This window comes from Falco biarmicus, chromosome 5 (genome assembly GCF_023638135.1).
Source record: "Falco biarmicus isolate bFalBia1 chromosome 5, bFalBia1.pri, whole genome shotgun sequence".
NCBI lineage: Eukaryota > Metazoa > Chordata > Aves > Falconiformes > Falconidae > Falco > Falco biarmicus.
The window spans coordinates 47,470,343-47,498,240 of NC_079292.1; the positions used below are offsets into that span (position 1 = coordinate 47,470,343).

At 37.6% G+C, this 27,898-nt stretch overlaps 1 protein-coding gene across 5 annotated transcripts in view; it reads right to left on the reverse strand.

Moving 5' to 3' along the window:
• Nucleotides 1-27,898, reverse strand: part of VEZT (vezatin, adherens junctions transmembrane protein) — a 68,133-nt gene that overhangs the window by 19,797 nt on the left and 20,438 nt on the right. For 3 of the 5 annotated variants that reach the window (XM_056339266.1, XM_056339264.1, XM_056339267.1), the window contains exons 3-9: nt 23,597-23,686; nt 20,952-21,127; nt 17,956-18,231; nt 12,852-13,001; nt 6,769-6,916; nt 3,370-3,701; nt 2,533-2,726 (exon numbers count right to left, since the gene is read on the reverse strand). In XM_056339266.1, the coding sequence (XP_056195241.1) occupies nt 2,533-2,726; nt 3,370-3,701; nt 6,769-6,916; nt 12,852-13,001; nt 17,956-18,191 (1,060 nt within the window). In that variant the 5' untranslated portion in view covers nt 18,192-18,231; nt 20,952-21,127; nt 23,597-23,686. The remainder of the gene's footprint in view (nt 1-2,532; nt 2,727-3,369; nt 3,702-6,768; nt 6,917-12,851; nt 13,002-17,955; nt 18,232-20,951; nt 21,128-23,596; nt 23,687-27,898) is intronic. The other 2 variants (XM_056339265.1, XM_056339269.1) reach the window with 1 other exon arrangement.

Consider the following 27,898-nt stretch of genomic DNA (forward strand, 5'->3'; position numbering starts at 1 on the left):
TTGCTTTGACAGAGCTTGACACAAAGAGCTATTTAATGTAGCTGTAAGAAACCTGCTCTGGCCCAGTAGGATTTAGGGCAAGAAGCAGGTAGTGCTTGCTGAAAGAGACTCATATGTTTATACAGAGAACAATTAAAGATATGCAAAGGGCTCTGAAAAGTAGTGATAGGCAGCTACGTAGAATGCCACAACTAGGTTAGCCCACAGTTCAAAGCAGCTCCTTAGAGGCTGGAAACTTCCAACTCCTGGTTCAACAACAGCACTCTGATGCTGAACGGACCAATGAGTTCCCAATTTCTTCCTCTCTGCAGAGCAACACAGACCCTTTGCTGCTGCAACTGCTGAGCTGATTTCTACTTATGCAAGGAAACCTTCCCGTGCTGACAGCACTAGGAGCCAAGAAGAACAAGCAAAGATACATTTGTGCTCATAATATAAACACGGTAAGAACGAAACCCAAGCAAAAAGTAAATTTAAATACTGGATACATTTTGAATTTATATATGAAGAAGGAAAATGACTTATTTTGTTTAAATACTAAGCACAATTATGAGATACTGCTAAAAATATTTAACAAATATATACAGCTTTTATGTAATGAAATATTTCCTCTCAAAACTGGGTCTAAGCCATCAGAAATAGCTCCCTTTTCAACAGTGCTCATAACTGACACTGAAAATGGTATTGCCACTGCTCTACTGGTCAAACTAGTTAGTTGAACTAAACATCTACTGCAGCAAAAGAGCTGGGCATCCACTTAGACACAATTTTTGACTATCATGGGGTTCTTGCTACAGCTCTTACCAAAAGATTCATCTGATTTTGGCTAATGGTGTGTGAAGACAAAAGAAAGATGTGTTTAGCAGCTATATTATTTCAGCAGGAAGGAAGCACTGAAAAAAACCCCAGATAATTTAATGAAGCTATTTACATAATCATGACTGACAGACCAGCTGTTAAGATTTGTAGAAAGACAGCAGAAGAACTAGACTTAATTTCATGCACAGCTTGAAAAGGTCAACTCACAGAAGCTGGACTGCTCAGAAATATATCGGGAAAGTAAAATGCAGTCAGATAACAATAGTTTTCAATGACCAACAAAATGTAAAAATAGCTCATAAGGAGCAATTCAGTAAACTTGTTGCAAAACAGAGATTCAACCCCAGCACATTTCTAGGAAAGTCACTGCGCAGAAGTGAAAGTGAAGATTTTATTTTTATATATTTCCCATGCAATCCCTCCCTTCTAGGTCACACACTAGGTTATTTTTATACTGAACTTTAAAAGATGTTATAATAAGAGTGCCTGCTGTGAAATTTATACACAAAGTAAAAATAAAACTTAAACAACTAAAAATACAGTGGCATGCAGTCTAGAACGAACATTTAAGTAAAGGAGAAAAAAAAGATCAGTGGAACTGCTGGCTGTGAAATGCATCAACAAAACACAACAAGCTAGCACAGGCAGATGTACCAGACTACACCTAATATCCTCATAGGCTGTTTTACGCAGGACTGAAGAGGGAAGTTGTAAGACTGGACTATCAGGCAAAGTACACACAAATGTAGCTACACCATGTCTGGACCTGCACAGAGCCTGCATTAGGCCTCTCAGTGCTCCCAGTTCTGATGTAAGCATGAACAAGGTCAGCCTGTATTTCTCTACACCCACAGCAATATTCATCCATCTACTGGATATCTCACCTATATATCATTAAGAGCATAGCTCACTACAAATTTGGATTTCTGCAGGTAACTTGCTGAGAACCCCAAGCCATAATTTTCCTAACACAGTCTCCATTACCAGCATTTTTCAAATGCTGGGCTGTGCCTGCCTAAGACAGTAAAAAAGCTCCTGGAAAAAAGAAGGATCAGAAATTACATGTTCAGCTCCGTATCAGGAGCCCAAGTTCACATCCATTATTTAAGCTTGTTGTGATTCACAAGGAAAACAGCATGGGCAGTACAGGCAATTAAGGGGAAGGACATAAGGCAAAAGTTTGGGATATGCTGCTCAGTATGACCGTTAAACACACAGAAGATTAGCTCATCCTCTCTGAGAGAGCAGGTAAACAGGTACTATATGCTCAATACATTCTCTACAATTTAGAATGTACCAGGAAATGTTGCCAAAAAAGTTTCACGACAGTGCCACTGTGATTTCAATTAGCTATTTTATGCAGTAAATAAATGAAAATCTCAAGGACAACTGATCAAAATCCCACCCCTTCACATGTGATTCACCAAGCAAAGGCAAAAAGCCGCTATTGGTCTACACCTGGAAATGTAAAAATCTGAATCCACAGGTCTAACAGACTGAACCAACAAATTACATTTTTTGCTGAGACAAAAACTCCAAGGTCATCACAATGAAAAAGTTTGACATATGTGCATAGTTTTTCAAAGTGTATGGTTGTAAAACCTTCTTCAGCTAAAATTCTAATATACAGGCTGAATGCTGTCTTTGATCCATCTGACCATTCCATCTCTGAAGTGTATCCCATTCATTGCTAAATTAATCTCTCACACTTACCTTTTTTATTTGGGTTTCTTCCACTCATTTTCTCCACCTGAGAAATGGCTTCTTCCCAGCAGCTGTTGCTTGCTTGGATATGAGGCTGAATAAACTTTAGTTTTTGTTCCAGAACCTGATGGGCTTCTGTTGTCAACTCAGGTGTCTCCTTAGTGCTAACAAGTTTTTCAAGTTCATCCTCAAGAATTATTACCCTAAGTGACAAGGAGATTAACAGAAATAAGTAATAGTAAATATTTGACTTGACCATTCGTTGAAGTATTTCATTTAATATCCTGTTACTTTCTTCAAGTTTTAAGAATCTAACTCAGCCAACTCCTCAAAAATGCCCTGAAATTTTAAAAATAAGAACTGTGTCTCCACATCAAGATACACTGCTCACCTGCATTTGTTATAGTAGTTCTTATATGTAAGATTAAATGAGTAGGACAGTTTTGTCACCAAGGCAGTGATGAATATTTAAAAACATTTTCTAGGTAGTTACTATGAGCTGAACTTTTTTATAAAGCATTCGGTATGTTGCTAAATCAATGAAAGATAAGTATGTAAAGACAAGTAAAATGTTCAGATTTTTTCAAGGGAGTGGCAAAAGCAAGGCAAGATCTTAACGCACTGCTTAGCTTTGAATTTTCACCAGATACTTTAAAGAATAACCAGGAAACAATATCAGATTCCATATTGAACCAAGGGTCTTTGACCCCATACTATGTGAATATATGCCTATGATTACAATGAGTTTTTTGTTTTTAATCTGGGATACAAGCTGCCAACCCAAAGAACTCAGGACTGAAGCCTTCTTCCTACCAGCATATCCTCTTAATTCATGTGTAAACTTACTCATTGAGCAGTGCCTTGAGATGAAGCTGCAAGCTGCGTACTGCTGTCTGAAGACTGTTCAGCTCTCTTGACTTCTGCTTTGTCCTGGCCGGCCGCTCAAAACCCAGCTGATGCTGCGTTTCAAAGTACCGATAAAACTCATAGCTTCGCTTAAGCTCCTCCAAGCAGGCAGCATGTGTATGAGGTAGGCCTTGAGTCACATCAGACAAGATATGATGAGGCAGCCGTTCAGGGGAGACCAAGGGCTTGGGGGATGCGTTGGCTGGGGAGAGGAGCAGCACCAGCCTTCTGAAGAATTCTGAGCTCTGCCCGACCCAGAGCTGAAAGAGGACCTGCAGAACAGGGCAGGGTTAACTCTGCGCACCTGGGAAAACAGCCAGCCTCCAAAGTCAATGTACAGATGCACCACGGGAAAACATTCCTCAGATAGCAACAGGAACTTTGAAAAACTGCAAAAATCCATTGAAGGGCACCCCAGACCATGTGAGGTTCAGATCTTGTGAACCTTAGGCGACTGTTAATTTGTCGATGAAGGACATTGTATACAATTATGCTCAGAAGGCTGTCAGAGGCCTAAAAACTCGTATTCTCAGCAGGTAGTTTCATTATTTGCTATAATGTCCACATATCCTACAGCTCATAAAGGGCTGCAGAAATTCCAGTGGCAGCAAAGACATTTTTTCCTTTATGATGCCAAGCTATCGTTTCTACAATTTCTAACTACTGCACTGCCCCACACCCAACCCTGAAACACAAGTCTAATTGCACTGTACTTCAACAAAACACATCCTACATCTGAAGAAAGTTGAGCTGCCAGCTTAATTCTTCTTTCAGCCAAAGTAAAACTTCACCAATACCACTAACGAGGGAAAGGCTTGTGAGAAATGAATCGAGCCACAATGTTATATATGGTTCAAAAGAGGTCATTCCATCTGGGAGCAAGGAAACCCACAATTTCAATTTCCTGAGAATTTCCTCTTCCAATGAAATGAAAAGAACTGTTGTCTTAGTTTAGGGAAGACTGTAGGCTCAGTAGACCATGACAGAACAGTAGCATCTAATATCTCTAAAATGAAAAGGAAAGGTTATGACACTTTTCTCTGCAATAGTGGCCTTTATTAAAAGGGATGAACTGTCTGTCACTACGCGGCGTAGTCCAAAATCTGTTCTCAAGCATTCCACACCGAAGAAGACAAAGTTACTACTTATCATGCTTCTTTCCACCTCCTCAGCTACAGAACAGGACTAACAATTTACTTGTTCTGAGATCTGAATAATATATTTGCATCTTTGTATTCATATGACTATGGACAAGGAGCAGTTTTTTCCAGTGTGCAAACAATCAAGAACAAAACATTCAGAACAGTAACACAAAAAATTAAATGCCTTCAGATAGATGTGGTCTGATATACCCCAAGGGTACATAAAAAAATTCTTGAATGCAAGCTGATAAAATATTCCAAAAGAAAAGAAATAATTCTTGATTTACAAAAGATGGTCAGGAGAAAGAACATAGAATGATACACAATAATTTGGGGCACATGTGCAAGACTGATTTGGCTGGGTGCTAAAACAAAAAGCAAACAAATGGACAGCGATCACCCAAGTTCCCTGAAGGTGTGGTGCCCTGGATAGAAAGTTAAGAGCTCATGCTATAATAAAGCACAAAAGAAAGCCAATCCCTTCCATGAGACATAAAGCAAAAGCAGTGAAAAAGTAGCACACAAAAGTAGTGGACTTTAGGTGACAATAATAATCCAAAACCTACCTGAAAAAATGCACAATGATGAGAAAAGGGAATTCCAGATGTATTTAGGGTTGCAAATAGCTTGTTCTGCCAATGGCTTCTGATGATTTTTACTGACACTTAAACTTCACCCAAAACATCCTACTGGCTCTCATCAGCTTGAATTGGTATTTATTCTTAAGCCAAAATTTTTCATTCTTTAAATTGATTCAGTTCAAGGACAAAGTAGCCGAAACACACAGACTACATTTGTCATATGGTCTAGACATGGGCTTGAATGAAAATTAAAATATTAAGCAAATCTGGATACACATCTATATTCTACCTGCATTTTAATATAAAGACAAGTTCTCTCAAATTAAAAAAAAAAAACAAACCTGAAGAGGTCTGGGCATAAATATGTCCCAAGGTTATTGAAGTATACCTATTTTATTATATATGCAAGAATCTGCTTAGGACTGATTTATGTTAATTTAGCTTGGTTCAACTACACCACATCCAGCCTACATTACTGTCAGTTATGTGTTCACACAAATTGAGATATTCAATTTGTAACCCAGAAAGAGTCCCAACTAGTTTAACTAAAACAGATTTTAGTCAAATTACTGCAAACTGCAGGTAAACAAAGATTTAGCTTACGAGTTTGGGCAGCTCTGAATTCTTGTGCTTAAAAAGAAGTGGGTAAATAAGTGAGCTTGTATGGTTGCAATTAGAACTTCAGCTAATGAAAAGGCAAGAAAAAATTCCCAAAAGCTTACAACTGATGTAGCTCTTAGCTTACAACTAATTAGACTAAGCCTCAAAGCTTAGCAATCACTATTACTGGTAATATTTACTGTCAGAACAAAAGAAGTCAAGATCTAGGAATTAAGTGCATAAAATGCAACAAAAGCCAACCCCACAGAAACACAGAAGTCATATAATAATGATGTGCAATTTTCCACTAGAAAAACAATGTTAAAAGGGAACTGCCACAGCAAAGAACCACCAGAGTGTAGAAGTTTTGCATTCAAATTAGATCTTTCAATTGCAAACATTGCCTCATACAATTTAAAAATACCTAACATCTCAAAACAAATAGATAAAAAGGCCATTATAGGGTTGTCATTCTGTTCAGTTAAATGTTTTTCAAAGATCAAAGAACCACACTGGCTCACGGCAGCAGGGGTGCAAGCTTATGATTTCTACTCCTCAGTGTAACTAAATGCAGCTACTGCCTTTGGCAATTACAACTAATTTGCATCTTTTGATGTCTCTCTTTCTATCCAAGTCAAGAGATAAGCTAAAAAAGATGTAAGTACAAATCTGTAAATTATTTTATTCAGCTCGTATCAAGTGAAATCGGAGAGTAAAAATAATGTTTAAGAAAGAGATTGATCAAGCTAATTATAAAACATTGGCTTCAATTTACATGATTTGCAGAAAAAAATCCTAATGTAGTATTGTGCAGCTTCTCTTTGACCACATGCAAAAAGAAAGCATCTAAATGTCAATAACTGTGGAAACACATCATAGGAGACCAACTACATCTCTCCCTCAGATGACTGTGTTACTACAGGCTAGTACATACAAGCCACAGGGCTCCATGACAACCAAAAGAGAATTTCATTAGGACCCTGTGCTGGTGCAGATGTCCTCCTAGGAGAGGTTACCTTGAGTGCAGGCAAGCTAAAGCCATCTGTTAGATTGTGTGCCTCCTCTTCAGAAACTTGGTCTTCACTCAGTCCCAGACCCAGCTCCTTAAAGGGGACTACACAGATGTAGCTGGTCACATTATCACTCTCCGAGTTCAGAGGGTAGGTTTAGCTGGAGTTAAGGTGGTTAACAAAGCAATTTTTGCATTAAAAACACAAAAAAGGAAAAAAACCCACCCAGTAAGGTTTCTTATTGCAGGCAATTTGTGTGAAAGCACATACATTCCACCCAAACCCACCTCAATCCTGTTTAATTGAACATTTTGCAACCCTTATTCAGAGCACAAGTTTTAAAGGCTCTTAAAAGGATGAGAGATTAGACATTGATGAAACACCTAGGTATAAACACAAACACATGAAACAAAACAGACTGATGAAAAATCCCTGCATCCCTTTCAAGTGAGGAAAACATGTTTAAGTATCTTTCTCTCTGATAAAATCTCTATGTTTAAATATTAACTTCCCAGGATGTAGCTCATTCATGTCAATCTTAAACCAAGGGAAAGAGAAAAACAATAGTAAAATTTTAAGTTTCAAAGGTAGCCTATGTTTTAGACCAAACTTAGGACAATGGGAATTCCAAGCAAGTTCTGTCTGTGGAGAAATTGCTCAGAGATCTCGACAATAATTGGTGTTTGACATTTCAGATAGTACCGTGAAGAACAGGAGTTCCCCAATTGTCATACCTTTAACTTTATTGATTACATTGCTGTAAAGCCACTATGATCTTGGTAGGAACAGCAGTGAACTGTTTTTTATCAACATTCTTCAGCACATTTAAATTCTCAGTAGGAAAATGTACATTTCCAGTCCTCAGAAATGCTTAAAAAGTAGGGAGCAAGCACAATATAACTGATACCAGAAGACAGATAAAAATAATTCATAGACAAAGCAGCATTTATTTTAAAATAGCATTAATTTTAGGCTAACCTCATGCTGGGAAAAGGGGAGGAGGAACAGTCCAAGATTTCTGCACATTTTGCATAGTCACCCAGTCACAAAGTAGTAAAATTTGCTTTAAAATTGAAACTTATAACTTATGGTCATAAGCACGTTTGTTCCATAGAAAAAACCACATTTGTAAGGCATTCATGAAAATAAGGCCTTAATTTAAACTATGGGTTTTTTTTAATTTATATTTCAATTTACAAACTGAATACTCTCATCTCTTGGGGCACATAAAGATGATTAGAAGCACCTATCTCTTGTCCAACTATTATGCTTTCTGGAGAAGCTACAAGTTCCACCCACTTTCACTCCCAATTTTTCCATGTGATAAATTCTCATAGGATTGAACTTGTAAAAGTGATTTGCTCAAGAAAATTTTCACCACTTGAGTAGAACATTGTATAAAAAGAAATAATCATATTCTGTGTCACAGGATACAGCAATGATAAGTGTCCAGGCTCTAAACAAACACACACACACACACTCTTCCCTAATTTCTCCACAAAGTCCATGAAGAAAGAAGCCTATTAAGTGTTCAGACAAAAACCTGCAATGCAAATTAATTAGGAACAAAGTATTACTGTTGCCACCAGCAGCTGCCTCATAAGCAGTGTCTACTCTAAGTTAACCTGATAGCATGCCCACCAGATGGAGCACATGGGATGAGGATGGTATTAGAGACTGAAAAGTCAGGTCAAACCCCTTCAGAACCAGTTATCTCTGGGACTAATTATATCTCTTGTTATTCTTTTCCCACAACAAGACATAAAAACCAGTTTGGACATGTGAATTTCTAAGTCATGCTAAAAAAATTCCAGGCAACATCTCAAATGAGTGGTTTGACCAAAGGAGCCACTTACCAATACTACATCTCAGCTAGGGATTCCCAGTGGACTCCCACATCTCCTGCCTTGCCCTCCTCTATTGTAGCCCTCCCACCCCCATCTCTATGGGATAGATGAAAGCAGAGAACTGATCCCATGCTCCCATTAGCTTCCCAAAGATTAGACCTTTAGAAAGGTTAAACACATACACACAAACATATACATACACACAAAGACATTTCCTTCACGTGCTTTGCTGTAAAACAAAAGTATTTTTAGTGTTGAAGTTTTCTATTAAAGCCAAAATAGAGTAATTAACCTTAGGTTAGTTAAATTTTTCTATGTCTTTGTGAAAATATATCTTTCGCCTGTTTAACTTACATTCTTTACTAGCTTGGAAGAAGACAAGGCAAAGCTCTTAATAATAAACTGACAAATCCAGAATAAAGTTATCTGTCCAGTGAATGTCTAACCTCTGCCACTGGGCCAATATTATTTATATATAGAAAATCAAGAACACTAATGTACCCCTGTATGTAGAAATTTAACATTCATACTTGGCTCTTCAAAAGCACATTTCCATCTAAAGAACAGCTTCACAATATCCCTGAGAAATCCAAGCTGCTCTTTTATAAAATTCTCACCAGCCCACCAGGTGGGAAGGGATGAGCTAAGCGTGTGATGAAACAGGTGGTCAAGAAAGAAACATCACGCTGAAAAATGCTCAAGTATCTTTATTCAAGCCTTCCAGCATCAGATTTCTGATTTAGGCTTTTCTAACCCCAAAAGGGTACTACTTTTTGTTTAGCTTACTGTTTTCTTTTTCCCAACTAAAAAGGTATGTGTTTTTCTAACATTTCATGATACAATAACTGAATTTTTACAGAGAAGGAACACTTTTTTACTGGATTTACTAGAGAAAATTAGCAAGTTGCCCTGTGCTCAGTGCATCTCTAAGACACAGAATGCATTTTATATCCATTCCACCTTAATGGGGTAAGATATCATTCCATTTAAAACACTGCTATCCAATGACTGCGTTTGTAATACTGTTTATGCCTGGCCACCAGAGAACAACACCTTACACTTACAACAAAATTAAAAGTTTTTTCAGTTTAGATGGTCCAGTGCCCAGGTCATACCTATCAATATAGTTCAATGGAAAAAGGAGTATCACACCGTCTTGCATCAGCTGACAATGAGACTATTAGCATCATGAAGTAACATAAGCTATAAAATTTCCTCCATCTAGCTTGCATATAATTAAATCAATAAATGAACAATATTCCCATGACACAAGGCTCTTAAGTATAAAAATATTAAGCAACTAGCACGCCAACTGAAGTACCGTCTGAGTTATTACACAATGCAATGGAGTACAGTGCAGGGATCTGTTGAACCAGTAGTGACTAGTCTGCACAACATCCTGTAAATACTTAACCCAAAATGCCTAATTGGGAACAGTTATCTTCACTGCATTATGAACTTCAATCTCAGATTTCCAGGTTGATACTAAGAAACACAAAGATGAAGGAAAATAGGACATATGCCACATCATCATGCTTTTGCAGGCCTGTACACCAGTCAGAAGGCCCAGTCACAGACTAGGACCTTATTTTGATATCTGCACATCACACAGAAATGATCCCTGGAGTCAAAGGATCACCACTGTTGTTGAATGACAAATACCATGCCCATGTTGCAGCACCAACTGAATGCCATCAACCAAGGAAAGCAAACTATAATACAGACATTTATTTCCCATGCACATAAATGTTTCCATGAAATGCACACTCTGTGGTTCAAAGCAGTGCCTGTCCCACGTATTTGTTCACAGTCTTAAGAAATTACTGCTTCCTTATTCCTTAAACAGAAAAATCTAGGAAAATTCAATTTTTGTTGCCCTTGAGACTAGATTTTTGCATATTAAATTCCTATTGAAGATTGTTCCAAGCAAAAATAATTCAGTTTTTCACTTGCCTAAATATGCAGAGAGATATATCTGCTCTGCAACAAAAGTACAAAGCAATATCCAGTAAAGCAAAAAATGTTTATTTAAACAGTATTACAACCAACCAGGGAAAATAGTTTTTGGGGTTTTTAAATGTAATTTTGTAATATTAATCCAAATTTTAAATATCTGGAATATTTCTCTAATACATTTTTCTCTAATAAAAGCATTTTGTTTTGCTGTTGCCAGTGTAAATCACTAGCAGTGCTACTGGACTCATGTCTCTCGCAATGCTCAGGAAACATTTCAAAAAGCAATTCATTAATTTATACTCAAATAACCTAGAGGAGTTAAAGTCGACAATATCTTCTGATTTTGTGCAAAGCAGAACTTATTAAAAAGAACTGTAAAAGTTGGAATTGGGATCTCATTTCCAGACATTGGATATAAGTTCCTTTAATTTATCAACATTCCGTTCCTTCAATTTATTACCTCCCTCCTTTATTTAATCTCTCCAGTTCCTCTTTCTCCTTGCTCTAGGCCAGATTTGCACTAACAATCTGATGATGGACAAGGGCATTAAAGTTGTCACAAGTGGCAACTGTGAATGCTTTTGACATGAAGGAATCTTTGGCCCCTCCAGCATAACAGTAATATTTAATTGGAATTTATTTGAAAGATGCTCCTTGCCATCAATACCCATGTAATACACATAACATTTTCAGACATTCACAATACTCAGGGAAAAATTCAAACTAAGGCAACTTGGAACTATTTTAAAGCTGCTCTTAATTATCCTGGTGGGAAGAAGGAATCCTTTACTCACCTTCCTTACACTTAAATGCCTTACTTGCAGTTTTCGTGCACTGCAGAATTGGCCCAGCCTGCATCTCAACTCACAGGCTACCACTGTTTTTGCCACTATGTTCTGCACAAATACAACGCTTCTCTTTCCATTTGTCAAGAACTTTACGCATGCAACTTTAATAAATTCTTGGCCATTTATTTCTTACTGCTGCAATATCTGCATGATAATTTAGTATAATGGAACTTCCATGTTAAAAATTTTACAAAGACAGATATAAATGTCAAATTATTCAAAGTAAACAGAACTTTCTTCTCTCCCATTCTTTTATTTAAGTCACTCCTGTAGTAGTTTCAAAGCCAATGCACAGTCTAATACACACTAATATTCCGTATTTGGGAAGGCCACGTTAACTGATCCATTTTCAGATCTTTCTTCCCATATTCCCATATTCAATTATTTCCAACCTAGATATCAATTGCTCTTATCAATGTGTCTCAATCAGTCAGTATTTTTTTCTTTCTTTGCATAGCAAATACATCTCGTTCCTTACAGCCAAGAGTAAAGTCTTGAGCCCAGACAGAGGATGCCTATCCCTACACAAGTTGTTACTATTTTGCAAATACTCATTTCCTTCAAACTGAATGCATGCACTTGCAGCACTGCATGTACCTCTGTATGTGTACACATCATCACTCAACACATCCATCCATTTGCCAGGCAAGATGCATCAGTCAAATACTATGTTCCAGGAAGACAAACCAAGTAATTTGTCATGTCGGATTTTCAACACCTGCATTACCACCAGCTTTTGTTTCCCTGCATTTGTTTTTTCACATCAGGGATATATCTGTTCTATTTTTTGCTATAATACAGGGTGAAGACATGGTTATTTCCTATGTAGTACAATAAGTACAAGAAACAGAAAAAATCCTTGAAATGCTAATGCCATTAACGTATGCAATTCACTGAGGAAATACAGAAGGCAGTTCACAAAATGGAATCTGAATAAATTCTTCTGCTTTGATTCAGCGTAGAAACTCCTCACTCTTAAATGTGCCTTCTGGATAATAAACATAATCAGAGTTTCACCCAGCTTATCTGAAGCAGGAAATCCACTTACCTTTGAACACAGGGGTGTTGACTGAAAGACTACATTGTTCAGAGAAAAATGTATTTTGGTGCAAGGGAAAAAGATGGCTAAGAGGAATTATAAAACAAAATCCTGAAGGACCCTGAAACACATTATCAGTACTTACACCAAAGGCATGCGTGTCAGTAACGGGGACAATGTTTTCAGTGCACAGAATCTTACCTCACACTGCACAGTACACAAAAAGACAAATTTAAGAGTGTTTCAAACCAAGCATAAGCCCCAGTTCACTATGCTACCCTTTATCTTGTTTAGATATGCAATTAGATATTGTATGTTTCTAGACATAACTCACATTGGCACAATTACAGGTAGGTAACATGACATATCTGAACTTGTGGGTTTTTACAAAAAGGATATTTTTTCAGCATGTATAGAGTAGCCAGTCTTGAAGCTCGAAAGTTGGCTCTGACAGATCGATAAACAGCTTTCCGGAGACCAATAAGATGCTGACTAGGATGCTGTCCAGCTTTATTAAATGGGCAAGCGGCACTGACCCTGTCAAGCAAACTTGAAAAGTAAAATGTGATACAACTGTACAGATGTCCTAAAGTATTTTTAAAAGACAGTACAACAGTTTCCTTATTCCATTACTTAGAAAACTTTTTCAAACCCTCAGTAACTACAAGAACAAAGAAAAGAAAAAAAAGGAAAAAAAAAAAGTCCATCCTATTAATGATATATTTAATCAAAATTTCCAATAAGTAGCCAGGATTCCTCTGTAGACAGCCTGAACATCTTCTCATCTAAGCCACGGCAAAACTCCTGAGGACATCTGTTTTCTCCAAAATGTTATAAAATGATACACTAAGGGTAGACAGGTCACCTAACATTATCTCTGATACCAAGATATCACAAGCCCTCTGTAAGCTTTAGAAGTTTTAACATACAGATATTTAACATACACTTCTTTATATCCAAATTTGTTCCTTCAATAATTTTTGCAGAAAAAAATGTGCTACTACATATTTGTTTTCGTGCAAAACACTATATTCTTTCAGCCTTCTCCATGCAGAATCTTTTCTGGATCAATAGAAATATTATTTGAGAGGTGACACAGATTTTATCATCATGCAATGAATGACAGCTGTTTTGTGGGAGTCTGACAGGTAAACACATGAAATGTATGCAACTATACAAGCATATTTGAAAATACATTTTGGTGTCCACATTCAGGTGAATATACCATTTAAAAGAAACTGCCATTTGCCTATTAGAATATACTTCAGAATGGTTTTAGAACTCTAAGAAATTGCCTCATCTGGAAGTAAACTGAATTGTGAATTAGGTGATTATTACACATGTCTGTGTAACATTAAACTGCAGAAAAGGGAAAAAAAGATTAATTCCAGCTATATGTATTCATAGACAGTCAGATGCCAAACCTATAACTGAGATACTGAAAACAGCCTAGGTACACTCTTACTTGCTGGGACTGTTTTTACAAGAATCGACTCAGGAATTGACATAGTGTGGACAACAGGACAATAAATTATGATTGTTTTGGGACTGGAAGCCTGCTTCTGCTCTCACCTTTCCCAGGGCACGGTGGGGAGGTGATTTCATGTCCACAGTCACTTAAAAAGGAAAACCATAGAGGGTACCCGGCAAGAATGAGGTGGGCTGCTACGCTGGTATCTAGTTCTGTAGCCCATCTCACTAAGCCAGCAGACCTGACCCTGCTGGAAAAACGTCAGTCTTACTGCATGTGCTGAGCTGGACCAGGAGAGGAAACAGCTTATCACCTTCACTGTCAAATGTGAAAAGCAATGCAGCCTACCCAGTGAGCAAGGCTGGACCAATATCAGTTTGTTAAATATGATTAACACAAGAAGATTCATGCCAATTACTGCAGTATATTGAATACACTAGCTGAAATGCTCTATTAAAATATCCGTGTACCATATTAAATTATGGGAGTGATACTAAACGGTTTATCTAACATGTCTTAAAGTACTTTAAAATCTGAGTAAAATAAAACCAAACTGTGTTAATTTCAATTTCTAAATGTAAATTTAAAATGCTAGTCTTGCCATATGTTTCACTAGGGAATGCAGAACGTAACATAGTACATGCCAATCTTCTAACGTTTCCCTAGCTTTTGAAGGTGAAGTGCTTATCCATAAACTCTGACATCAGTTTGTAGACTCAAGCCCTGGGTGAATCATCAGAAGCAGGCTGAAAGAAAATGAGCAAAATTCTTCTACCTTAAAAAGAGAGATACATCTATGTTCTGCTACAGCAATATAAGCATTTCCAGCTTCTACACAGAGCAAATACAGCACAACTCATGCACAGCATGTACTGCCAGTAGTCAGCAAAACAATTTGCTTTCCTTCTAGGAAGTCTTGTCTCAGTGTTCTTTATAAAATAATTCTTCTTTATTCCAGTAATCTTAAATTAATGTAACTTGCTATAAATGTCTATGTGCCAGACATGCCATAACCCCAACTTCCTAATGTTTCATTTGTCTTACATGTATTTAATTTGACTTACAAAACATTATCAGCTTTGTGTATCAGCCACAAATAGCAAGAAGGAAAAAGGTTAAGGGTGAACTTCCTCTCTTCTACTGCTCCAAACCCATTTTACTTGTAAAGAACAGTGACTTATTTCTCCGTTAACCTCACAAGCCAAATTTTAAATAGGCTCTCAACTTTTAACAAACTTGTATAGACACATTAATAAAAACCTTTTACTGCACTCCAACAAGAAAGCATTTCTACAAAGATGCTCTATACACCAATATGTGCTTGTAGAGCTTGATTCTAGTTTAAAACATAGTAGAAAGGGAGTATTTTGGAGAAAATGCTAATTATTTCCATGACAGACAAGAAAATAACTACTTGCTGCTTATTGCTGCAGCCTTTCATTGGGTATTCCTATAGTTTTCATTCTATAATGTGCAAGACAACGGACATACTTTTATTACCCAGTGGAAATTTCAGGCCACAACCTGTGATCAGGCTTCATTTGTCTATTTACAAATGAAGCAGTTAGGCAGAAACACTGCCCTACCTTGGCTACATGATTTTTGTAATCCAAAGTACCCTGGTGAGGTCTCAGTCATCTCTGCATCGCAGAGCTTGCACCACAAAGTCATACCTGCAATGCCAACAGCAGTATTAAACACTTCTGATGGCCATTCTGAAATCAAAATGTCCAGTTGCCTTTGAGAGCAGGTAATAGAGGCCTGACAGGGTTCTTAGTACCTTTTCTAAGTGGCTGCTGTGAGTTTTTTTGGGTGGGAGGGGAAAGAAGGCAAAAAGATGTGGAACCAGCAGACAACTGACCAAAACCATATAAAGAATAATTTAACGTTTAGAGAGACAGTCAAATATCAGTTAACAAGGTCAAATAGGGTAGAATAAAGCAAAGACATAGATACTTCAAAGCATGTGTAAATGAGCCTACAAGAATATAGCAATGGATCGTACAATGGGGAATGCAATGTAATTCAAGCCAAATCTACAGACCTGGGCTTGCCATATCAGAGTTTAGTTAAGTATAGCTAGCCAAAATCTGAACTCAGTACTATTTACATGTCAGCTTTGGTATCTTTCCATTCACGACATCATTAATGCAGTCCAAACTATGCTGAGCTAGCAGTACATTAAAACAGCAGCATACATATCATTGAACTGGATACTGTGCTACCTGCTTGAATTCCCATTCCTTCAAGGATGTAAAATGACACAAGATACTCATTAACTTTTCAGATACAACCATTTCTATTGCTATGTGACTCTGAACAAGCATTAAGACTGACAAGGATACTACAGGTCAATATACTGAACTTTGTTCTGCTAAGGTTTATTGTAGCAAAATTCTGGAAGAAAAAAGGCGTAGCTAGTTTTTTAGATCATATATGAAGTGCTACCTCAAGCAAAGAATTTCATGTGAAGCAGCATCTCTTGCATACATGGATGCCGAAAAGGACACTGGAGTTAGAACTTCCTCCAGGCTAAACCAAAACAAAACCTATACAGCAATGACTTCTTCATACTGCACAATTGTTCCAGTGAGGATGTTGGCACAGTCAGACTTCTACTCCATCCATACTCCAAAGTCTTTTGAAAAGCTTGCCAAAGTTTTAAGTAAAGAGGCTATTAGATCAAGCATCAACTTAAAGACCAGTCTGTTTTCTGTTAATTTGTTATCTAAGATATGTAGTAAAAGAACAAGGCACCAGGAATTTAGATACTGACCACAAGTTCATTTGCTTAAACTTAGGAAAAAATCCAAATGTTTTTCTTATTTGTAATTTGGACAAGCCCTGACAATAATTTATTTTAAGAACCCATTTGCAAAGATAAGACTGCCTATTGCTTAACTATATGCTTCTTCAGCAAAAAACCAAACCAAACAAAAACAAAACACATAGCTAGGCAGACTGAAGACATGCTTATGCATTCCAAAGGGAGAATGAAACATTTCTTCTAATGAAGCATACTGAAGGTATCTCAAGCTAGAAAATTAATTCAAAATATTAAGTCTACAGTTTCAAGCTTGCATGTAAAAACATGTGCCTGACTGCAGAATAGTTGGTCTGGCATGAACAAACAATTTCTTGGTGCACACAAGGTCATTTTTTATTGTTTTTAGAAAGAAGTTGACTGCATTTTAGCTGTTGGCATTTCCCACCTCCCTTAACCTTAAGTCTGACTGGCAAAGCTACATACCTAACCATAGGTTGTTATAAGGGCATAAGGGCAATGAGAGTACACAGAGCGGACCTGTTGGCTTTGGGATCATTGCATACACCGAACATTTTCTGATGTCCTTTCACACAGAATTATGCAAATATTACCAAATAGCTACAAAAGCTAAACAACCAGGAACACTTTCACATCCCTTAAGTGGATGAGAGGAAAATTCAGCAGTAAATAATTTAAGAATCTAAACTTCTCAACAACTGCATGGAAGAAAAAAAGAGTAAACTTTATTTGAGGTGGGAAATGACCTTGATGGTCTTTGTTGATTGCTGTATTCTTATTACTTCAGGCTGTTATTTGTTACATAAAAATAGGATGGTTTTGATGTCATCTTGTTTTCTAAAATATGAATGATTACTTGGAGGTCAATTTATTTACATAGATTTGGTAATATACGATATAAAAAATCCTCAAACTACCCTCTAAATGACTCCCCAAAATAGTTAACAAAATTGGTTTAAGTTCCATTTTTTCATGTACTTCATTGCTAGCAGAGCAGGAGATTCCAAAGGCATATGAGTTTTGTGAGACTTAATTCTCCTTCAGGATACAGGATTTTAACACTGAGTTATTAGAATTCATACTTCTAGTACGAATGGTAATTATACTATTTTAGGTAAACAAAAAGCTTTAAATATTATATTTTTTATGAATTGCACTTGTTATTGGTGATAGTGGAACAAGACAATTTTAGAAGACTTCTTGCTTGAATGGATCTGTGTATTAAATAAAGTGAAATACAGACTCACAGGGTAAATCCTCTGGAAATTACTTCAGTCTCTTGAATGAGTCGTAGAGCTTTCCTCACGAGATTAGTAAAAGCTCGGCTATTCGCCACTGTTTCTTCCAGCTGGATACAGTATTTTCGCAGGGACATTTGCAGCTTGGCTGTCCTCCATGTGCCCCACACTCTGAAGACTGCATAGACAAGCAGAACTAGTCCCCACGGCAGCCACGATGATTCCTTCCACCACGAAGGAAGCATAAACAGTGCACTTACAAAGGCAAGAAACAGCGAGACATCCCTGCAAACAGAGAAAGTACCATCAACCATCAACAGATTCCGGAAGTCAAACAAGTGGGAAAAATCACGAAGCTTTTGGTTACATTTGAGATTACGCCATCTTATTACAGGGCTTTTATGTAGGTCCTGAAGGGAGCTGTAAACACCAAAAACTACTCCTAGTGGCAGATTTAGATGCATAAGCACATGATATTACTTGGTCAATATACTCTAAGGAAACATTTTTCTGCTTTTTTTGCACCATGTCAGTTTCACTTACACATGATACTTTAAAAAAAAAGAAAAAAAGAAAAGAAAATAGAAAAAAAAAATCTGACTACTCAGCATTATAAGACAGGGTGGGTAGGAACTGGAGTATCTGTACTTCCAGGTTCAAGAGTACAGTAGGGAAGGGCATGTTTCTTTTGGTAACAAAACCCTCAAGTAATGCCAGCTTTATTTTTTCCAGACCCTGACTCATTTAACTTGGATACAAACGCACCACTAGTTTTTAACTCATTTTTATAAAGATGGCTTGAATAATAATTTGGAATAATTTGGCAGTTTTTGAAAATCTTTAAAGAAAAGATCTTCTAGTATCTCAGTTCAGTTATTTCTCAAGGAAATTTTAAAAACTTCATAAAGCTGTTACTTTCATCTAGAAAAATTCAACAACAAAAAAAAACCTGCTAGAAAATACAGTGTGTTTCATATATAGTATTATAGTTGCAGTTTTATAAAATTGTGAGAGTCTTCACAGAGATGAACGGGATATGGGCTTCAAGGTACATAACAGCTTTACGTTTCCAGAATTTTTTGGAAGAAAAATATTCAATGTCTTCACCCCTTTAAGCTGTATATCCTGTATTTAGTTTTGGAAATACTCACAAGGAATATTCTCCGATTTCTAAAATAAGGTATGATCTCTGGGTTTCTATTTTCTGGACAGTTTTGTGGTCATATTTAAACAAGCTTTGCAAGTGTTGACTCTTCAGGGCTACTGATAGGCTTCAGTAAAGGTCCAGGGTTAAAATATTCCAGATATGTAGTTAACTTTAAAAAGGACAGACAGGCATTCTAGAACTTCCTTGGTGCATTAAAAAAAATAATCACACACACAAAAAATGAATCTCAACATGAAAGACTGGACGGGATTTAAGAGCTCACTTTGTCCATTTTCAGTTTCTGGTTAATCCAGACCATCACAGACAGACTGAAGGAGAAAATGGAGACTCCACAATCCACCCAGGTAACTATTCCGATTTTCCCAAAGTCCTATCTGATTTACTGGTAAATTCATCACATTATTTTTCCCCATCCCCTTCCCTTTTCTGAACAGAATAGACAATGACAGATGACCACCTTCTCACCAGCTACCTTCTGCACATCATAACACTGTTCTATCCCACCTCCGTTTTCTCTCTTTTGGCCATACAATCCTAGCACACTCTAATGTTTCTGAAAGATTACATTTTATACACTCATTATTCATCTTGTTTTGCTCTTGACTGTCTCTAAATTACCTATGCCACTCCAAGTGTGGCATCCAAACCCAGATACTGTAGCCTAACACAAGGATTAGAAACATACAGAAAAATAAACCCCTGTGCCACAAGGACACCAGGATGATATTTGCCTTTTGACTAATTTGCTGACACATTCCATTTACACTCTGCAACAATGTGCCGACCCTTTTCTGAAGTAGTGCTGCCTACCCAGTTATTCACTACTTTATTTTTTAATTTGATTTTTCCTTCCCAAGTCTAGCTTTAGACTTTTGTCTTTATTGACTTTTCTGCTGACTTCAAGATATTTCTCCAAGCTACTTTTGAACTCCATTCTACCATAACACAAACTTGTTGTCATCTGTAAGCTGAGCAATATTCACAAATTTTGTAAGTGTACTTCATCATCTGAACAGTTAAAGAAACAATGATAGGAGCAGGACCACTGGAAAAATCTGGTTCAAAAGTCCTCTTGTTTGACTGAGAGCATCAATAATGACATATTACAACTTAAACAGCTGGGGTTTTTAACCTGCTGTGGCTTTATAATAATTTTATCTATTTTCCTAATATATGTATGAAAACACAGTACGGATCTCTGTTATGACATATTTTTATCTACTGATTCCTGTCCATTTCTGAGCAAGCCACTCTGTCAGAAGACCCACCACCCTTGTTACTCTTCAAACACAGGTGGTAGCTGTTCAGACACTGCTGCAACTAGCTCCTTCAGTATTCTAGGGTGAATTTCACCAGCCACTGCAGACTTGAATGCATCTTATTTAAATATTCTTTAGTCTGTTCTTCCGGTATTCTATGTCTGAAAATTAACTGCATCCCCTCCAACATATTTTATGAAGACCACAGCAAAGAAAACACGCTCCAATTCAGACTTCACAATCATGTCTCATTTATCAAAATCACCACTGCACAGCTTTAGAAATTCAAGAATTAATCCACCAGGCTAGTTCTTGCGTATAGCACATATTAGGGAGTGGAAGTATCCATTCATGTCCGTGTAGTGATCTCAGATTAAAACTTGCTCTTTCATTAGAACACCCAAGGGAAAAAAAACCCCACATGCTTATACAACAGTATGGGGACTACTCGACCAATGACTCAAAGACCTAAGAAAAAAAAGTAGTTACTTTATTGCTACATTTTATATAAAGACCACACAATGTATTTTTTGCTTGTTTTACAGTGAATATAGTGGTAGATATTCTCTATACAATACCAAATATTAGGAGTTGCTAGGGAGCGTAGTGTTGGAAGCTGTCCGTTTTCCTGTTGCTTACACTGCCCTGCAGACAGGATACTGGGGTCAAGGAACTCAATCAGTTCCACATCCTCCTGCAGCAGAACTTCCTGTTGCAGGATGGTTCGGAGTGTGTCAAATCGAAATCCAACATCCTTACCACAAAGGAGAAAAAACAGGCATTAATAAAGAATATGCAAATTCTTAAGTTAGCAGAACAAGGAAAAGACCCAGACACTCTACAATTTACTGACAACAATCTGTTCCCAAAGACTACAGGAATGTTTCAGATATATGACAATTAGCTACATCATTTTTCTTGAACTTGCTTAACTTTAAAAACTCACATACTACCAAATAGTTTAGACTTGTAGGATGCATTGCACTTTGTCATCTGACCTAGATAGTAACAATACCTGGAAACGTGCCACAGATTATGCCAATATATTTCAGTAAGAATCAGAAAGGTACTATATCTATTAGAAGATCATTAATAAAACAGCAAACACTGTTGGGGTTTTTTTTAACATCATGACATATTTTAAGTCATTAATAAACAACAAAAAATTGAAAGAGGAAGAGAGATAAAGTAGTCAACAAAAAGCAACCTGTTGGGACACTTGGTTACAGTAGGGGCAATGCACCAGACTCAAGCCCCGAGTCAAGGCAGTGAAGTCCTCTCCTGCAGGATTCTGTGCCTTTCCCAAGGGAACTTGATCCAAACATGAAAGAGCAGGGGCTCTGAAGACCTCACACTTGCTAAACTCCAGGTAAACTTCAGGGAGTTACTTGTGGATTTGATGCCGTGATAAGCATTTGCTATTTTTTTCCCTGCAACTACAGCTCTTCAAGACAAATACACAGTTCTTGAAGACAAATATATCCAAGATGGCCCCTTGAAATTTTAATTTGCATCCCGCACCAAACTGTACTTACAAAACTTTAAGTTAAGAATGTCATAACACAACCCAAGTAACACTGAACATGTGCATCTTTGCATCTAGCTAGATTACAGGAGGGGAAGGAGAATATTTCTGAAAAACCTCTAATAGAAGCTGTTAACATAAGTATGACATTTCACAGTACAAAATCTGTTTAGTTCTGTCATTGACAGAATGAGATTCTTTATGAAACCATAAAACAGCTAGTCAAAAGTTTAATTCCACACATTGATATCACTTGAGATAACTTGCATTCTATTTTTAATGGAAAACATTTGCTTCAGGACTGTATGCAAAAGGAAATTCTGCCATCCTCCGAGGCATCCTGTGTCATTTCAGTACCCTGCTGTAGCATGCGGCAGGAGAAACACCTTTTCCATGTTCTTTGGTTGTGTCTCCATCTCATGAAAGTAAGGCTATAAAAAGCTGTTAAGATAATAACTATAATTCATAGGGGAAGAGGGAGGAAGAAAAGACTATCAAAGATCACTAATGAGAGGTTTCAGAGGAAATTTTGTCCTCTTAAGATAAGGGAGAAGTGACACCAATTGGGCTTGGCAGAACTGTCTGAGAAATGGAACCCCCTAACTTCTCATGTTGCTCACTTCTTTTTTTTAAGATACATTTGAAGACATCATCCCTCCATCACAGTAGAAAAAAAATATCAAAAATCTAACTTTTAGATTCTGGAACAGTCTGACTAATATAACATTTGCAAGCTAGACTAAGGAACCTGAAGCAGCTGGGTGCAGGTTAAAGCAGATCTCCAGCAAGCCCAGGCTAGAGACTGAAGTGGATAGAAAGTGGTACTGCGAAGAACAGGTGTAAAGGCAGCATAAAACTATTTTTAACTATCTGGGGTAAAACTATCACCCTTCAGGTCTGCCCCACACAGGCTGACTTGGGCCCTATAAGTTTCTGCATGCTCCAGGAGTAGCAGAATACAACTTCTGGTGAGGCAGATGGATACCCAGCCTGCTTCTGAACTGCTGAGATGAGAGCACATAGGCAGTACAAAGAACTGTTCTTGCCTCTCCCTACAGCCAGACCACTACACAGATGTCATCTGCTCTTAATGCATTAATACTGCTGAAGCATTATAACGGAGGTGCCTTAGTTTGCCTCGCTTTTCCCACATGCACAAGCACTGTGGACAGCAGTGCAGAAACAAATATGCCAGTATGAGTCCAGGGGTAGTACTGCTGCACTGTAGTGGTGCTACACCTGAGCTGACAAGCTGAAAAAGCGGGCAAAGCAATACTCAGATGAAGCTCAAGAGCATTCTGTCTTGAGATGTGTCTGCAAGGCACTAAACTGAAACATAGAGACTTGCTCAGGCAACATCTCCACACTGCTTTTCACCAAAGGGGGTAGCTACACTGTAACTTAAATCCTTTCAGCCTTCCAGAATTTCTTTAATTTCTCACACGTTTTATTTTAATCCCTCTTCCACATTTTGAACATCTTCAACCTGGCTACTGATATTGTTCCTGTTCTCGTGTGTCCAATTGACCTGACACACTGAAAACCAAAATAAATATTATCCAAAAAATAAGTAAAACTCTTAGACCCAAAACTAACAATACAGATTAAAGATGGTGCTCAGAGGACAAGGTACAGAGAAGGAAGACTTGTGGATTAGGAAAGGAAATGGGAAGAAAAAAAAAAAAAGTGATCACTTACCAGTCGGTGAAGTATGTCATCGTTTTTCTTATACTGTGGAAAAGGAAACCAACTTCTAAAGAACTCAACTAGTTTTGACAGGATGCCTTGCTGAAGGGAACAGAAATTACTCCAATTAAAAAAAAAACAACAACCAAAGCCAAAAATACATAAATAACAACAGACAACTCTTTTATTTCTGCATTTGCTTTTCTTGTTAACGGGGACTCAAGTACCTGTAAGGAAGTTTCACTTACTGTGTCTGGCCTAACTTCAGAGTACGCTAAGGGAACATCTGCTTCCCGTTAGTTTGCCTGTACACAAGAGCATGAAATAAAGCTTTCAGTAACCCCACCTATTTGCAGCATAATGGATTGTTATGTTATACTGTTAAAAATAACTACAGCTAGATTTAGTTTGATCTCAAGTTGGCAGCTACTGCATTGATATGAAAGACTTTCTCTCTCCCTGAGTATAAAAAAGGCAGGTTAAATTGCTGACAGGGACTGAAGAAAAGTAAAAGACCAGGAGAGGAACAACCTCTCCTTGGCAGACCACCACAGCCTGAGGACAAGACTCTGGAGGAAACTCCCTGTCCCAACCAGGGTGTGTTAGCTGGTACTTTGTCTCCATGCTGCTTCACATGCAACCTAAATCCACACTTTCATCTGAGCTGAAAACACAACTTTGCACACCATTAGTTGGCGGGACTGCCACTCGGTCATCACACATTTTACTCATGTGTCTTTCTAAAATATGATGCATGGAAGATCATCATTAAATAGATGCATGATTTTGCTTCACTCTGCAGCCATTCAATGAAAAAAAAAGTGTTTTTGACACACACTGTATATCTACTTTCCTCAGACTGAGCTGACAGGAAGTATTTTTCAAAATATCTACTTACATATATTTCATGAAGGCCCTACCTCTTAATCTTCAGACTGCTGACACTGTAATACAATCAAATGAAATGTATGCCAAAAAACATAATTGTGGAGTACTTACATTTTGTGGCATACTGTCTCAAAATAAAAAAAAACAACAAACCAAACAGATTATAATAGCTTAATGTATAAAGGGTGTCTGCATTAAATCAGCTTCTTTTTCTTCTGGTTTTTCTCTTTGTTCTTTTTCTTCTCCCCCCCCCCCCTTTTTTTTTTCTTCCTTTTTTCCCCCAACTCTAAGGTGGGAAATAGGAGAGTAAAACCAAGCAACTGAAGCTTGGAGCTTGGCGGTTAGCCCTGTGATCAGCCTGACAGCCCTCTGAAAGGCAGTGTGACACAAGTTTGATGAAGCAAGCAGGGAAGAATGGTTTTAAGTAACATCAGAATTGCCACCCTAAAGCCTTTATGCTTCAAGAATTTTTGAAATAACTTTGGTGTCCATTTAGGTAACCTAATTCCTATATTATATATCTATATCTATATATAAAGCTTTCCTTTATGTATGCCTCATCTTTCTGTGTACACTTAGAACTGCACACCTATGCCAAAAGAAGTGTTTTTAGGTCAGTGGAGAGACAAACCAACAACAGGGGTTTGATAACGACAGCTCTTCCCGATATACAGACATCACCGTGGCTTATTAGGCGAAGCTACCCCAGCAAACCACACTTCTTAAGACTGTGGAATAAATCCAAGTGATTGTACTTTGATGTTGCTCAAGAGCACTGACAGAATTTGGAAAATAAGTGTCACAAACTGCAGCACTAGCTTATCCTCCAAATTTCTTGTAAAGTGGTGCAAAATAAAATAAAACATTTTGATTAGGATTTGTGGAAAATCAAGATTAAATAAGCAAAGGTCCTTGCTCTGCGTTTGAGTTGCAGACAGATACTTCATTCAGAAGTACTCTTCCCCATACTTTGAAAGCAGAATACAGAAGGAATTGTCCATTTACTATGTAAAATTATGTCTTGGAGCCTACCATTTTCAACTGCTTAGCCTTCACAAGTCTTTTGAGTTTTCATCATAAACATTTAAACCTACACCAAGGATAATTTTAAACTGCTGCCAGCTGACTAAACTAGACTGGAATTACTGAAAGAAACTCTCATACTAGTGTGCTACATAAGTAACCTTTTGGTTTATTTTCTGTGTTTTAGTTTAAAAATAAAAACCTGAGCTTGCATAAACACTCAATAGGCATGTCAGTGCTTGAAAACACAAAACAAGACAACCCACTGTCTTGGGCCGTGACCCAGTAGAGTACAGTAACACATTAAATTATTCAGATCTTTGGAACAGTGTCTCACAGTTTGCATTCCCATTGGGAGTGTTACTGACAAGTAAAACAACTTTCATCAACATGCAAGTCAGGTCATGTTGGCAATGCTTCTGGAGTATTCTTACAACTTTAGATCACCACTCAGTCAAACTCTCTGTAAACTGAGTAACAAAGATGTATTAACTCCTAACATTTAAAGAAATAGCATAAGACATGCACATTTTAGGTACGCTCATTTAAATCTAAAATAAAATTCTAAGGACTATTTCTCTTTTGTACAGGATGAACCTGAAATGGCAAACTAGCAGGTATCTGAAATACTATCATTCACATTGGCAGCTTTCAGTTCTGTGCACTTCAGAAAGAAGATAATGCTACATATGAAATGCCTTCCAGCTACTCAGGGCTAGCATTAAGTGAGTGGGAGCCCTAGACAAAGGCAAAGGACTGGTCCCTCTGCCCTTCCTCATCAGGTCACCTGCACAGCCACTGAGGGCTAGCTAGCCTCAACACCATCCTTAGTAGCTGCCTCCAGCACCAGCCCTGTTCTAGTGATGAAATATTATCACATCTAAGATGGGATAAGGTGTGACAGTATAATCAATTTAAACATTCAGATATGCACAGCAGTCTAGGAAAATGACTGAGAAAAGAAAAATGTAAACAGGAGGAAAGACATTCCTTGAAGATCAAGCAGAGTTACTCAAATAGAATTTAACTCCAGAAAACAAGTTTAGGAACTCTTGCAAAAGTGCTTTAGAGTATCAAGTGATCATGAGACCAGAACTTTAGCTGTAACTTTCTCCAGAGATGGGTACAGCCAGGAACACTGCACCTATAAATACCATGCTAAATCACATCTCTGTACTCCCTCAGATGGGAGACTGGCATTTCATCAGCCCTCAGAACACAACCTTGAAGCACTTTTTCAGCTCAATGTTCATTAAGACTATGTTCCGATTAAAAAAATCCACTAAAACCACACACACAGAGAACTATTTAAGATGTGCTTTAAATTCAGCTGATGCTTTCTGCCTTTCATTAGACCTGAACCATACGCTCTGCTTGGCAGGACAGCAAGACACAGCAGCAATACTTGTATCAGTCACTAGGGTCCTCTTTTTTTTCCAGATTCATTTTTTCAGTCACTGAAGATCCCAAACTATATCATTGCCTTGCCAAAATCTTGCTACATGTCACCAGATTGCATCCGTACAGGGTTCCTACTTGACAAAGTACAAGACGAGTAAACAATCTCAACTCAAAGAAAAAGCAATACTGCAGCTTTTCTATCTTAATAAGTGTTAAAGGCATTTGTAAACTTGCTTTTCAGAACAGAACGAAAATGATACACACACTAAGCATCACTCAGCATGGAACATCATCTACTCCCTGTGCATATATTTTGCACTACACTAAGCCTCAACTAAGATAATTTTATATTAGGACTGTGGGTAGGTACATATTCAGAACTCAGAAACCATTTGTTTCCCAGACATTTCATAATTTCAATAGACTAGGCTAGTGAAGGCTGACAGAAGGGAAGTGGTAATAGTCTCATGTAAAAATGAGCACATGATTGGATGGGAACGTAAACAATTTGCCTGTATGTCACAAAAAGTTTGCAACAAAGCCTCAGATCCCCCAAAATCCAGTCTACTTCTGTAAATGTGTGGCCAACTGCCCCTGCCTCATTCTCTTTCCTTTTGAGACACCCTACAAAAATGGGACATCGAAATCAAATGACAAAAACAGACTTTCTGGTATCAGATTACAAAAGACAAGTGTTAACATTCCTAAAGTGGTACTGGAACAGCAGCAGGAAGAACCTATGACATTTTATCGCTAGAAATGACACACAGGTTTCTTCCTTATTTCCACTACATACCCTTGTCTAGACAGAGATGAGATAATATGAATGTCATCCTAGTATTTGTAAGAAATGGACAGCCCATTTCACACACCCACTCCCTTCAAGTTGCAAGACAAACCATGACGAATGACTTCTACATCTGACACAATACTGGAGGACTTGCTCCCAACACAATAAAATTAAGTGTAAAATGCCTGAGGGGAAGGGAGGGGAAAAACCAG